This window comes from Gambusia affinis, linkage group LG13 (genome assembly GCF_019740435.1).
Source record: "Gambusia affinis linkage group LG13, SWU_Gaff_1.0, whole genome shotgun sequence".
Classification (NCBI taxonomy): Eukaryota; Metazoa; Chordata; class Actinopteri; order Cyprinodontiformes; family Poeciliidae; genus Gambusia; species Gambusia affinis.
In genome coordinates, this window is record NC_057880.1 from 1,928,292 (window position 1) to 1,942,339 (window position 14,048).

General features: G+C 38.5%; 1 protein-coding gene across 1 annotated transcript; it reads right to left on the reverse strand.

The window, feature by feature from the left end:
• Positions 1-6,621: 6,621 nt before the first annotated feature.
• On the reverse strand, positions 6,622-13,448 carry cbr1 (carbonyl reductase 1). The gene is made up of 7 exons (XM_044136656.1): positions 13,313-13,448; positions 12,568-12,700; positions 10,665-10,834; positions 10,329-10,436; positions 9,563-9,771; positions 7,280-7,333; positions 6,622-7,181 (listed from the first exon to the last, which is right to left on the reverse strand). The coding sequence occupies exons 2-7, from the start codon at positions 12,678-12,680 to the stop codon at positions 7,008-7,010; spliced, it is 828 nt and encodes a 275-aa protein (XP_043992591.1). The 5' UTR covers positions 12,681-12,700; positions 13,313-13,448; the 3' UTR covers positions 6,622-7,007.
• Positions 13,449-14,048: the final 600 nt, after the last annotated feature.

A 14,048-nucleotide genomic window follows, 5' to 3' on the forward strand; every position in this document is an offset into this window, starting at 1 on the left:
GCAGTGGGAGAAGCAGAAAATAATGCTTGGTTTGTCTATTTCTGAAACAAATGTGTGGGAAGATCAGCTACTTTCCCCTGTGGATAAATGTGGGGACCACAAATAAACAAAATATTGCATTGATCCCTGTGCATTTACAAACTGCAGCATTACTGCCTCTTAGGGTGCAATCATGTCCACCAACATGTCTGTTTAGTAAACTTTATTTTGTCTAGAACAGTGGTCCCCAACCTTTTTAGTAGAGTGGACTGGTCAACCGTTCGCAAAGTGGACCGGGGAAAAGGGGGGTGAGGGGAGCCCACGCCGTAAGGATCGACCGAGACCGATGACGTTGTTTCTTACTTATTCTGCTGCATGTTGGCAGGCAAGACGTAACTGACAGCATCCGGTTTAGGATTTTCAAAATAAAAGCTCCTCCAGACTCTATACATAGAACGGACATATTTAATTATTTCTTGCGCGGCCCGGTACCCATTGGTCTACGGACCGGTACTGGTCTGCGGCCCGGTGGTTGGGGACCACTGGTCTAGAAAATTCCAGTTCATATGTGGAGTTGTGAATATACAATGAAGTTCTGATGTAAACCAAAAAGTCGCTAGCTGGAGAAATACCAAAGACAAAAGAGAAATCCTACAACCTCTAAAATTTCACATCATTCCATTTTGCTTTACATTTGATGAAAAAAAAGTTGCCTTTGGTGTCTTCTTCAGAGGTTTTGTGGTTTTAGCGAGTTGAGGGTTGGGGCTACAAGTTCCCCAAAGGGCATTTCACACAATGCCGTGTGAAAGTGAACCACACCATCTGAATATATATCAAATGTTGAAGTTTTGTCCCCAATTGCACCAGCTCTACCAGGCAATCAGATGCGAAGACATCCTTAATGAACAACACTGCTTATTTTGAAGGATGGGAAGGTCAATAACACCAACTCAGGTGAAGCTGACCACTTTTGTGAATGACTTGGACTAACCTGAATCCATAAAATTGACCTCAATTTCACATTTATGTTGAGATGATTGTTCAAAAATTAGGCCAGAAAGTGATCAAACTGTAAACTCTTTCCATTTTTCAACTGGTCTTAAATTTGTTTCTCCTTCCACTTTCTTACTTTTGAAACAAATTAATTAAATTCTTCTTATCATTTATATGAAGTTGGAGATGATCCATTACCATCCTGCTGAAATGCTACTAAACACCAAGTTTTACAACATACTATTTCTGATGCACTGCTGTGGTCTCCCTTATGTCCAACAGCTAGCTTAAAGGCTTTATTTTTCACTCACAAAATCTAAAATTCTTGTGCTTGATGTATAAAGCTAGTTGTTTTACACACTCATAGCAGTCATTATTCTTAAAGCTATGCCAGCAACTACGAATGACTAATGGCAAAACAAATCCACCTGCATGTAGTCCAAGATCACATTAGTTCTCTCTACATTGTTGCTAATTATCTAATATTTTACAAGATAGATTTACTTAAGAGAGTCAAAAAGGACATAGAAATCTGCATTCTGCGAACTATAAGTTTGTGTTTGGTTGAAATGGGTTGTAGGGGATTTGAGGGGGAACTTTTCACTTTTTGATCTGATGAGATTTATTAGATTTAAATGCAAGACTATTCAGATGTGAGAAAAAATGTTGTAAGTTTTAATGGATCATAAATAAACAAAAATTTCTGAATTAGATGAAATAATGTTTGGCCATAGATATTATCAACAAAAAAAGACTTGAAGTCTTCAGCAGTGTGTTTTATGCTGTGGCCTACAAGCCAGGTGCAGTCAGTGATCATGGCAACCTTTGCCTTTAGATCTGTAAAATCCTGTTAGAATATACATTCATGGGAACCTCTGGTCCAATTTCCTGCCTTGGAAACATTCTGAAGAGCGACTCCAGCTGAGTTTTTCATTCTCAGCATCTGAGACTTTCTGATTAGTTCAGACAGCCTCCAAAAATAAACTCAGGTTACCTAACAGAGGGGAGAAAAAAAATCTGGATCTTATTTGGTCCCTGAAATCTCAATTTAGTTCTTGTAACATTACATAATTTGTCCTGTTCCAATTAGCATACTCACTTTAGAAGCCTCTTTTTTTATCACAGCTCTTGGTAATTAGAGACTTTAAGATCACTTTTTTTTACACACAAGAATGTTGAAATATATATGCATGAACTACTTTCAGACCAGGTGCCTTTAAAGCAAGCAAGGGATGCTATAAAGTGTTATAATCTATATAAGAGAAATTAGGTAATAGCTTTACAGCATATTACATATGTGCTCTTTAAGTATAAATTCACAATTCAAACATTTTTCACTTTTTCCCATGGTACAGCCTCAAACTATAGTTCAACTACTGGGAATTTTGTGTGGAAGACCAACTAATACAATGCATGTTTATGAAGTAGAAGGAAAAGAAGACAGGATTTTTCTAATTTTTTAACAAATGAAATTATGCAAACTGTATTATGCATTTGTGTTCATCATTCATTTGTACCCCCCATGGCTTCATACTTTGTAGAAAAACCTTTCGCTGAACTTACAGCTGCAAGTCTTTTGGGAGACTGTAGCAGCTTTGCTCATGTTTTAATTCAACTCAACTCAAAAATACCTTGTTGATCCAAAATGGAAATTAAATGTTGCTGTAATTCATATTACTGAAGGTTCTTCAAAGAGTTATTGTAGATGGTGATGGCCTGGAAAGACCTCCCGTAGCTGTCTGTATTTCAGTAAATCTGATGAAGCCTCTGACTGAACAGTTGTATGACAGTTTCATGAAGAGGATGGTCAGGGTCGGCCAGAATTTTCTTGATTTTATGTAAAATTCAGCTTTTTGTAAAGGCAGCTAACATGTTTTCTTCCAGGATTGCCCTGTATTTCGCTCCAAACAATTTCCCATTTTACTCCATATGTAGCATATCAAGACCAAAGTTTTATACTTATCCTCCTCCTACTACTTCCATTTCATTTTACAGCTATGCACTATCTTGTATTGGAATTTTTGGTTATCTGAAAGTGTTTAAGTGATACTGATATTTCTGCAAGTCACTGTATTCTGTCACATTTTGCAGAATTACGTTTTGGATAACAAAGGAGGAGAAATGTTGGTCTGGATTTGGTCCCTAAAACCTCAAATTCAAGAGTAAATTTCCTTGAATTTATCTATAAAAAAAGACAAGAATTTGCTCACAAAAAACCATTTTTCCTGCTCATGTGTTAAGATTTTGAAATGATTTTTGTGTGCTCTCTGTGCCTTGATGTTGTAAAACTTCCAAAGGAAAATAGGCTTTTCTAAAATATTCAATTCAAAGAACTAGCTTCCCTATTAATAATTTACTTATTGCTAAAGGTTTTCTAAGTCGTTAATCAGAAATCCTGATAGGTTAGTTATCAAAAACTGTCAGCTAAAGTCAAGATGTCGTCTCCAGTGAATAAATCTTTTATGAGGAATTTGCAAATTAATCTGTTCATTTTGTAGTAGTAAATTTTACCCATAAGTGGATTTTATGCCCTGCGGTCTTTTCCAAATGGTCAAAAAGTCAATCAGAGGGGGGTGTGCAGCTTATTAAAGAGCATAAACTACAGTGTGAAGCTAAATGAGAATTTTCTGCAATCTGGGAATCAACACAATATTGCTATTGGATAATAAATAATTTATTATTGCACTTTTGAATCATCATTTATGTGTTACATTCTAATGAACCGGGATATAAAGCAAGTGAAAAGTTACTTATTACACAGGTTAGTCATTGATAGGCAAATTAGGTTAATGAACTTCAGCTGCATCACATGTTCATAGTTTAGAAAACTTGATGTAGGCTAAATGTTTCCCAGAAGGCTTTCTTTGCAATATGTGCAGTTTGTAACTTTGATAAAAGTAAATATGGGTTTAGTAAATATGTCTGTTTCTGAAAATATATCTGCTTTTTAACCAGAAGTCAGGTCATACGGCGCTCTTCTATAGTGACTTTATACTTTGCTGTGTATAAGTCTGCTTTAAAAGCTAGACAGGGCTTCAGGCCCTGGTGGCTAAGGAACATTAAAACTCTCAACAGAAGCTGAAAAAAAGCAATCACAATTTTCTTGTCATGAAAATAATAAAAACTTGTTAGGAAATAACACATTTAAAATACCAGATAACCTAGCTCTGTTAGCATACTGCTAGCATGTAGCCAGCTATATGCTACAGGAAATTAAAAAAAGACAGGATAAAAACGTTCCCAAGTTGTGTTATGTCATGTTTATGACAGTGTCATGTTAGTCTTCAAATAAAGTGTTACCATTTAATTTTCAAAACTGTTCTCCAAAGACAAGAACTTTCGTCTTGTCAGAATTTAAAAACCAAAAATTTTGGATAATCAAGATTTTAATGTCTGCAAGATCCCTGTAATATGCATAATTGATTGGATTCAGCAAGACTTATGAACAAATAAAGTTGAGTATCATAAGCATAACAGTGAAAATGTATCCCATGCTGTTTGATGACTTTACCAATTGGAAGCATATAAACTGAAAACTTTGTGTTACTTTACAAGAAGCCTTTTAATTGAATCCATCAGTTAACGGGAAAACAACCATGTTGTGTTCCCTGGATCACTGCAAGCCTTTCTAAGAGAACAATATGATCAACTATATCAAGAAGCATCACTGAGAAGAAAAGAACAGAAATAAATTCCCTATCTGAGGCCATGTGGATATCATTAGTGACTTTCATTAGTGCTGTCAGGCAGCACTGTAATGTCTCTGGTGGTTGAAAAAAAAAATCCACTAAATCTCACAAACTGAGCACATGATCAGATTATTGTTGCGCAAAGTTTCTGGTAAATTATTGTTCTATTCAGTTGGAATCATATGTATATTAAAAATATATAAACGTTTGGTCAGATAGATGAATTACAGAGAAAAGAGGCCTGCTGTCCGCCCTAATAGTGTGCTGCACGTAATCAAAGTTGTTATTGATGACTGTATTAGTTGTATCACTTGTGAATTTTCCACTGAGGGAATTCCCAACTGCAGGATCAATAAAGTAATTATATTGCCCGTTCAGGCTTCCAAACAATGGCAGTGGTGGTCATTATGATCATCAAAGGGAGTGAGAGGAAAATTCCTCTGGCAGACAGCAGAGATTAGAGGATTATCTTTCCCCTCTGTCTCTGGCCATCTCCACGCTGCTCCCACGCAACGGATTAGTTTTTATCTACAAGGTAATCGGAGCTTTACTCTTGTCTGACAAGACTACAACTCCCACTGTCACACGTAATGTACATCAGCACCACGCTGGCTCACAATCTGCTGGGGTACTGACTCAACGGGAGAATGGATGGAGCAGAGATGATTTACAAGACTTTAACCAGAAACAGTATGACTGCATCTGAATGAGGTTGTTTCGTCAGACATATTTGTCTTTGGCATGAAACACAGCATTTAAGAATATTACTGGCAAAAAAAGATAAGTTCATGATATGAAGGAGACGAGATGTTTCCATCCCTGAAATGATGAAGCATAGAATCACATATCTAAGTCTAAACTATGTTTCAGAGAGTAAACACAATAAAAACATGCTTTATCCATGGTTCGTTAAAATGGCACATTTCTGATGTATTGCAATTAAATATGATAGGCACAATTAATGGTATTGTATTATCGATTAGGTAATACATTCAGCAAGTACTTTTAATACTTAAGTATTTTTAAAAGCCAGTACTTTTTTACTTTTACTCAAGTAAAAATGTTAATGTGGTACTTTTACTTTTACTAGAGTACATTTTCGAATGTGTATATGTACTTTTACTTAAGTAAATATTTTGAGTATTTTCTCCACCACTGGTTAGCTGATCTCAGGTCAGCCATGCTGGTAATCAGTATCAACATCTAGATTTCTGGAAACACACGTTTGTGCAGCAAAAAGTATCGTTTGTGCTGCTTTGGCTTTGAAGATATTAATGAAAGGTTAAAGGTCAAAAGGTCAACCAGCCTTTGATGACTTCTAGAAACATTTCTTTATATCTTTAAAATGATGGTGGCACAAACCAACATTTTTGCTGCACAAACGTTTGACATCAATTCTGTCTGATTTGAAGAAGGTGGGGGGGCCAACTTCACTCAGGTGTCATTTTCAGACAATACTTCAAGCACACACCGTTTGCTTGGCTCTCGCTCATTCCTGCTGCCCCTCCACACACGAGAATAAGTCGGTCTAACACAGTTCCTGCAGGTAAATGTTTGAGCCCAGACGTGACAGCACAAACATTCGGCCACATAAATAATGTGAAAAACAACAGGAAGAGTGCCATAAAAATGTGAGGATAAATAGCTTAATAATGTTAGTGAGATCGAATAGATGTGATAAGAAAGGTTTTTGTGCCTTTTTAAAGAAATGCAGTTTAGGACGATATGTATGTACCAGGGCAACTTGGCATTCCATTTGCTGGCGTTTGCAAAGCAGCTAATCTAAGAGTAACACTTCTCTTCCTTGATGCTGATTGGCTGTACGTGCAAGAGCATGAATTGGATCTGATCGACCCAATACAAAATAACTACAGTCAGAAACCCATAGTTATTTTGTTTGTCACTTTATTAGTATTTTTGATCAAGAGTTGTTTAAAAAAAATTTAATAAATCAATGCAGTTAAGAAAAAAAATATTTTATTTTAGAGAAATATTTTCACTTTTATTTTAGAACAAGTAACTTCATCACATTAAGGTAACTGGAAATTTTCCAATGTAGTAACAGTGAGAAATAATAATCAAAGGCAAAAATAAACTTGGTCAGCACTTTAAACATTCAAATACTGAAGGCATTTAAAGTAACAGGCACAAAAAACATCTCATTGGTTTGATCATTAAAGCAATAAAGCCCTTTTGACAAATGACCTACAGAAGAGCGTTATTTATTATAAAAGATTCATTATTAGATTCCTGGATGATAATGTTGCCAAAATATGTAAATAGCAAAAAAATGTGTCCTTATTAGACTAGTGTTTGGGTTTTAAACATGAGCTGCCTACAGGTTTTTCACCACGGCTGAACTTCCTTCTCAGAGACGAACTTCCCGTGGGGTTCAGCTGCTCCTGCCGGAAGCAGAGCCAGGTACACCGGCGTGACGGCGCCCTCGTCTGGAGACTTGGGGGCTTTCGGACCGGCCATGTCTGTGCGCACCCATCCAGGGCAGCAGGCATTGAGCAAAATCTGAGTTACGGTAAAACACAAGATTCATGCTAGCAGTTTGACTTTCCTAAACACAGAATAGAAATGATTCTAAAAAAAATAAAGTCAAAGTGAGATACCCCGTCATTTGGTCTCTCCTTAGACAGACGACGAGCCAGGATCATGGACAGCGTCTGAAGGCACACAGAACAGAAACGCCTCAGACAGAGAATTTAACTCTTTATTGTTTATGAACAGAACTCTAAACCTACTAATAATCCGAAAAGTAATGTAAGGTAATTTTATTTTTGTAGCACATGTTCTGCAAAAGGCCAATTCAAAGTGCTTTGTGTGAATTAGAAGGAAATGCAACAAAACAACAAAGCAAAGGAAAGAGCAAAAAAAGAAAAAAACAAAACAAAAAGTATAACCCCATATTTAAGAATAAATAATTCGTGATTTATAAACCAGTAGGGGTTTCTCTGAATTCTTGTTTTGATAATATTCATCTAATGTAGTTTCTCTAGATCAGGGGTGGGCACTCTTGGTCCTGGAGGGCCGGTCTCCTGCAACCTCTAGATGTGTCTCTACTTCAACACACCTGAGTCAAATAATGATGTCATCAGCAGAACTCTGGAGCAGTGTTTCCCAACCCTGGTCCTCAAGGCACACTGCCCTGCATGTTTTAGGTATTTCCTTGCTTCAGTGCAGCTGATTTCAATTGATGACTGATTAACAGGCGTTTGTTGAACTGCAATCAGTTGAATCAGGTACATTAAAGCAGGGAAACCTCTAAAACACAGGTGTCAAACTCCAGTCCTCAAGGGCCACTGCCCTGCAGCTTTTAGATGTGCCTCTGCTGCACCACACCTGAATATAATAATTAGGTCATTAAGGCTCTGGAAAACTGATCTACACAAGGAGGAGGTAATTAAGCCATTTCATTCCAGTATTTTGTAGCTGTGGCACATCTAAAAACTGCAGGACAGCGGCCCTCGAGGCCTGGAGTTTGACACCCCTGCTCTAAAACATGTAGGACAGTGTGCCTTGAGGACCAGGGTTGGGAAACACTGCTCTGGAGAACCTGACTGTTCTTAGGAGGTGATTCAGCTGTTGGATTCAGGTGTGTTGGACACTGGCCCTCCAGGACCAGGAGAGCCCGCCCCTGCTCTAGATTCTAAGTTTGCTCTTTTCAATAGTCAATGCTCCTATTTTAAGTATATGTACTCCATCATTTATAAGCTAGAAGGAGTTTCTATGGATAATAATAAGCCAAGTATTAGTCTAAAGTAATAAAAGTGCTGGTTCTCCACGTTTGATTCTATAAAGTAGATGGTCATAAATGTTGACCTAAGGTAGTGAGTAGTTTCTCTAGATGAGTTTCCCTGGATTCTAAGTTTGTTCTATTTCTGCAGTATATAAACTAAATGTTCCTGTTCTGTGCTGCTAAGCAGAATAAGGATAGCTCGCATAGATCCAAGAACCTGAAACAGTTGACAGTAATTGACTGGTTTAAGTGGATGCTTAAGTGTTCCATCACTTAAGGACTACGGAACACCAAACCTGCCATAACCACGAATAAATACAGAAATAAATAACTAGCTTAATAAATGACATACTAGCTCCGGCTCCTTCCCCACCAGAGAGATGACATTCCACGTCCCAAGAGCTAGCTTCTCCAACTGAGGATCGGACCGCCAGGATCCCCTCCCTCAGCCGCCACCCATCACACATTGCACCCGACACCTTTGGCCCCTCTCATGGGTGGTGGGCCCATGGAAGGGGGGACCCATGGTTCCTCTTCAGGCTGAGCCCGGCCGGGCTCCATGGGTAAACGCCCGGCCACCAGGTGTTTGCCATCGTGCCCCACCTCCAGGCCTGGCTCCAGAATGGGGCCCCGGTGACCCGCGTCCGGGCGAGGGAACACGAAGTCCAAAGTTTACATTCATCATTGGGGTCTTCGGGCTGCACTTTGTCTGGTCCCTCACCTAGGACTTGTCTGCCTTGGGTGACCCTACCAGGGGCATGAAGCCCCAGACAGCAGAGCTCCCAGGATCACTGGGGCACTCAAACCCCTCCACCATGATAAGGTGGCAGCCCAGGGAGAGGCTAAGTTGTCTTTTCCATCGCAACGTGAAAACAGGGAGAAGCTTTTTGGAACAGCGTTCCCTATGGACTGAGGTCCAGCTTGACGGAAGTAGATTCTAAACTGTAGATCCTTTGTTCTACATAGCAATACAAATATTCAGAAAATATTCAGCTCGCAGTTCTCCTTTAAGAAGCAAAACTATCTTAAAACTGGTTCCATGTAACCACTCAGGTCATACTAGTTGGATATTAAAATTTATTTCATGATCTGTAACATTTAAATATGAAATCTCTATCAAATGATGAATGCCATTTCACAGCTCTGTACATCCTACCGTCAGTCCAGTTTTCGACACTCCGTAGGCCGTATCCGGCCAGCCATCTTGCTTGTGTTCGCCCTTCTTGGCTGCGTCAACGAATCGCTGCATCAGTACCGCCAGCTCGTCCTCTGTGATGTCGTCGCTACGGAAACGCTGCTGGAGTTCTGGACTGCACTGGTTCAGAGTACGGGAGCCAACAAAGCTGGAAACGTTCACAACACGACCTAAGAAACAGAGAGGACATCAAAAACTATGCACAGCATAAACATAGTGTAAGATATCTATGTTCACACAGTGAATAAATACATCATCAAAAATATCATGGCAAGATTCTGAAAACCCCATGGTAGACAATATCAATATTACCATGACGGGCCAGGAACGGCCCCTTGAGAAACTCTATATGCTATATTTTATTTAATTATTTTAAATGTATTGTTTCATTTATAGATATTTCATGCCTGTCCACTTTCTCTACAGTCTATTTAAAGGTAAAATAGTAATGACTTAGAGAATCTCAGCTGAAACCAGATGACAAAAGCAGAAGAGAATGTTTTTAGAATCTAAAATATATATATATATATTTGTTTAGTTTTTTCCCCCTCTTATTTATTTAAATATTTTTCTTCAGTTTAACTGATTAAAGAGTTAATTTGATTTACATCTTCAAAATCAAATATGAAAAGTTTCCCAAAAATATTTTGGATTTTTTTTTTTCACCAAATTATTGACAGGATGATCAGAAACTCGTATTAAAATGGAACGAGATTTGACTCTGTACCTCCAGCTTTGACAAGAGGCATGAAGTGAGTCAACATGTCTTTGGTGGCGAAGAAGTTGGTCTTCAAAGTGACCTCAGCCTGAGTCCCAAACGGAGTCGTGTCAGCCACTAAAGAGTCAATATGATATTAGAGTCAGGTATGAATCAATTCAAAAAGCAAAAACAGACCATTATTATAAGCCTGATTGGAAAATAAATCAATTACTTTTGTGTATTACACAGATATAAATTCATTTGTTGTTTTTACCACACGTGATTTACCTTTGGAGTAACTACAGGTATGTTTCCACGTGAGTTTAAATCACAGACATTTGATCTGCATTGTTCCAAAGCTACCTTTGAAAGCTATCCCGGCGTTATTGATGAGGATGTCCACTCCTCCGTACTTCTCCTTGAAGAAAGTAGCAGCTGTTTTAATGCTGTCCAGGTCATTGATGTCCAGCTGGTGAAACAGCGGCTTCAGCCCCTCTGAGGCCAGAGACTCTACGGCCGCCTGACCTCGACCACTGCAAAACATTTCAATTTATTTTACGGTCAAAAATGTAATTATCTACACGTTTAGCTGCTAAACAGACAGATCTCAACTTACACCTGGTGACAAGGGTTTTACATACACAACCTTTCAAGTAATTAATGCCAGCGGTTAGGGATGCATTGATTGCAGATTTCTGACTTATCGCCGATTACCAATCTTTAAGAAACCTGACCTGCCAATTCCAAGTTTGGCCATTTGAAAATTCACTTAATATAGCTAGAAAGCCAGTGTTGGTTGACTATTCCATCCATCCATCCATTTTCTAATCACCCTTCGTCCCTAATGGGGTCGGGAGGGTTGCTGGTGCCTATCCCCAGCTAACGTTCCGGGTGAGAGGTGGGTTCACCCTGGACAAGTCGCCAGTCTGTCGCAGGGCAACACAGAAAACAGACAGGACAAACAACCATTCACACACACACTCACACCTAGGGAGAATTTAGAGAGACCAATTAACCTGACAGTCATGTTTTTGGACTGTGGGAGGAAGCCGGAGAACCCGGAGAGAACCCACGCAGGCACAGAGAGAACATGCAAACTCCATGCAGAAAGACCCCCGGCTGGGAATCGAACCCAGGACCTTCTTGCTACAAGGCAACAGCTCTATCAACTGTGCCACTGTGCAGAGCAGGAAAAAAAAGGGCAGTGATTAATTTTAAGAACTTTGCAGCGGTAGATAAGATCAGTGGATAAGATCGGATTCATATGCAAGTATCGGCCAATAATTGATTTTTGGGAGATCAGTCAATATTTACATGAGGAAACCGATCTTATCTACCTCTACAAAGGTCAGAGAATTAGCTACTGTCCTCCAGTGGCTACCATCGTTAACAATAGTCACCCTACTGCCAATTTGGTGACTTTGTTGCTAAATTTAGTGACTTTTCAGACAATAAAAAGGGAGAAAAAAAGCAGTATCGGTCAAAACTGCAATTGGCGCAGCCCTAATTATCCATCCATTTTCTGTACACCCTTGTCCCTACAGTTCGGGCGAGAGGCGGGGTCACCCTGACCAGGTTGACAGTCCATGGCATGGCAGGGTGCAGCCCTAATCGATACTATGTAATTTAATTTGAAATTATTCGGTAGGAATAATGCACATTAATGGACATTTCTGTAAATGTGCCAGAGGAAAAACAAAAGGCTGTTTTTCCTCTGTTGTCCCTGGTCAATGCTCAAGTTCTCCTGCTAAAACAAACAAAGGTTACACGAACAAGATTTATATGACTTAACTACCCAAATGTTGTCAATTAATTTTTAAAAATTATTAAAACAAACAATAAATTAAAAAAAAAAAAACTATGAAACTACAACTCCTGTCCCCACTAGGGACAAGGGTGTTAGAAAATGGATGGATGGGTGGATGAAACTACAACCCAATTATCATAAAATGTATAAGCAGTAATTAAAACTAAATTAGTCCTTCACTTAGATTCTTTCATTTGTTTTTCCTCAGTGCTTACTCTTTGGTTTCACCTGGTGAAATTTGACAGGAGGACTCAACACTTGCCCAAAAATAATTTTAAAAAATTCAATAAAATTTCAACACTAAACCTCTAACAACATCTTTTACTGAAGTTCCTTACTCATTTATGATTGTGAACAATTAGAGTGGAGAAAGCAACAGAATTCAAAGAGGTGAAATGAAAATAAACTTTAAGAGAAACAGTTTATTCCTGTTCAGGTGTTGCTGGGTGAGCTACCTACACATCTCTGGAAGTGATGTAAACGTCCCCCTGGAACTGCTTGCAGAGTGATCTGACGATGGCAAACCCAATGCCTTTGTTACTTCCAGTGACAATGGCGACCTTGGTTGACATGACTGTGGTGGGAGAGAGATCTGCGCACAAAGTCCAAGAATGAACAAGCTACACATTAACAAACACACACCTACAAATTAAATTCCATTTTTCAAAAACGCTCTCCAAGAAGAAGGTGCTAGGAGCAAGAAGGAGAGAAGGTGCTGACATTTTGATGAAAGCAACAAGTCTCACAATGCTCATAAGATCAAAGATTGTGAGCAAATTGTAAACAGTACGGAGCCCACTTAGGGATAAGGGCTAATAGTAATGATAATAAAAATTATTATTATTATGTTCCATTGCTATACATTTCCAAATACAGATTCCACAATACAACCTCACAGCAGATGGCGGCATTACCCCGTGAAAATAATTCAATATACCGCAAGCAGTACAAAATACAAGCATTTAAAAGAAGCTCAAATTAGGTCATAATCACAACATTTCACTTTAAACCTGGCGACAGACTGAGAGGGTGAGAGGGGTAAACCTGAAGATTTCGCGTCTGCTACTTGTTACATAATAATGACTTTCACTTTTTGCATGTGAGCAAAAGTGAAAGTGCTTTAGGCAACTTTACCTAAAGCAAACAATGCATAGACATTACAAAAAATCTCAATAACGAATGAAGTTTATTGAAGGCTCCTTACTTCAACTTGTGTAGAAGAAGCTGGAGGAGAAACTGCATGAAGCAGTAAAAATACCAAACTGGAACCAGGAAGCGTCCAGAGTCAGGTGGAGCTCCACAGGAAGCGGAAGTAATAAACAGGAAATATATGATGTCTGGAACGAGGTGGTTTCAAAATATATATTTCTAATTTATTCACAAGTCAAACACCACCTAGTTCAACCGCACATGATACACGACTTGTGCACAAGACTGTACAAAATAACAACCCTTAAAAAGTTGATTATTCTCACAGCGCCCCCTTCTGCTTGAGCACCGGAAATTGTGGTACGCCTGATGTGTAAAAGCAAAAAGCCTACCTAAGGAAAATAGGTCTATTTGTTGCATGTTTGTTATAAAAAGTAAAATAAAAAAAATAAACAGAAACACCTCTCCAATCATTTCATTTGAGCTATTTGATATCTAATGACTATCTTCCGGAAAAAAGTGGAATTTAAGACAAACTAATCAGACATTAGAGTGAGCCCAGTCTTTCTAATTTTCAAAAATATTTCTAGCTAACCAATTCATTAGAACAATAAATTGTGTCTGATGGAAGCAGTGACTGTTTCATCCAGCTCAGACAAACAGAACAGTTTTTGCAGCTTTTTTATTAAACTGTACATTTAATTTGATATAGAAAAATAAAAATAAAAAACAATTAGACAAAAATACATTCATATGGAAGCTGTTTCTTTCAATTCAAGACTCTACATCAT

Excerpts from the sequence above, each read along its gene's own strand:
- cbr1 (XM_044136656.1), bottom strand. The coding sequence starts at position 12,680 with ATGTCAACCAAGGTCGCCATTGTCACTGGAAGTAACAAAGGCATTGGG. Across the intron at positions 10,835-12,567 it reads TACATCACTTCCAGAGATGT|TGGTCGAGGTCAGGCGGCCG; the intron begins GTAGGTAGCTCA and ends AATGTTTTGCAG. Across the intron at positions 7,334-9,562 it reads TGTCGAAAACTGGACTGACG|ACGCTGTCCATGATCCTGGC; the intron begins GTAGGATGTACA and ends GTGTGCCTTCAG.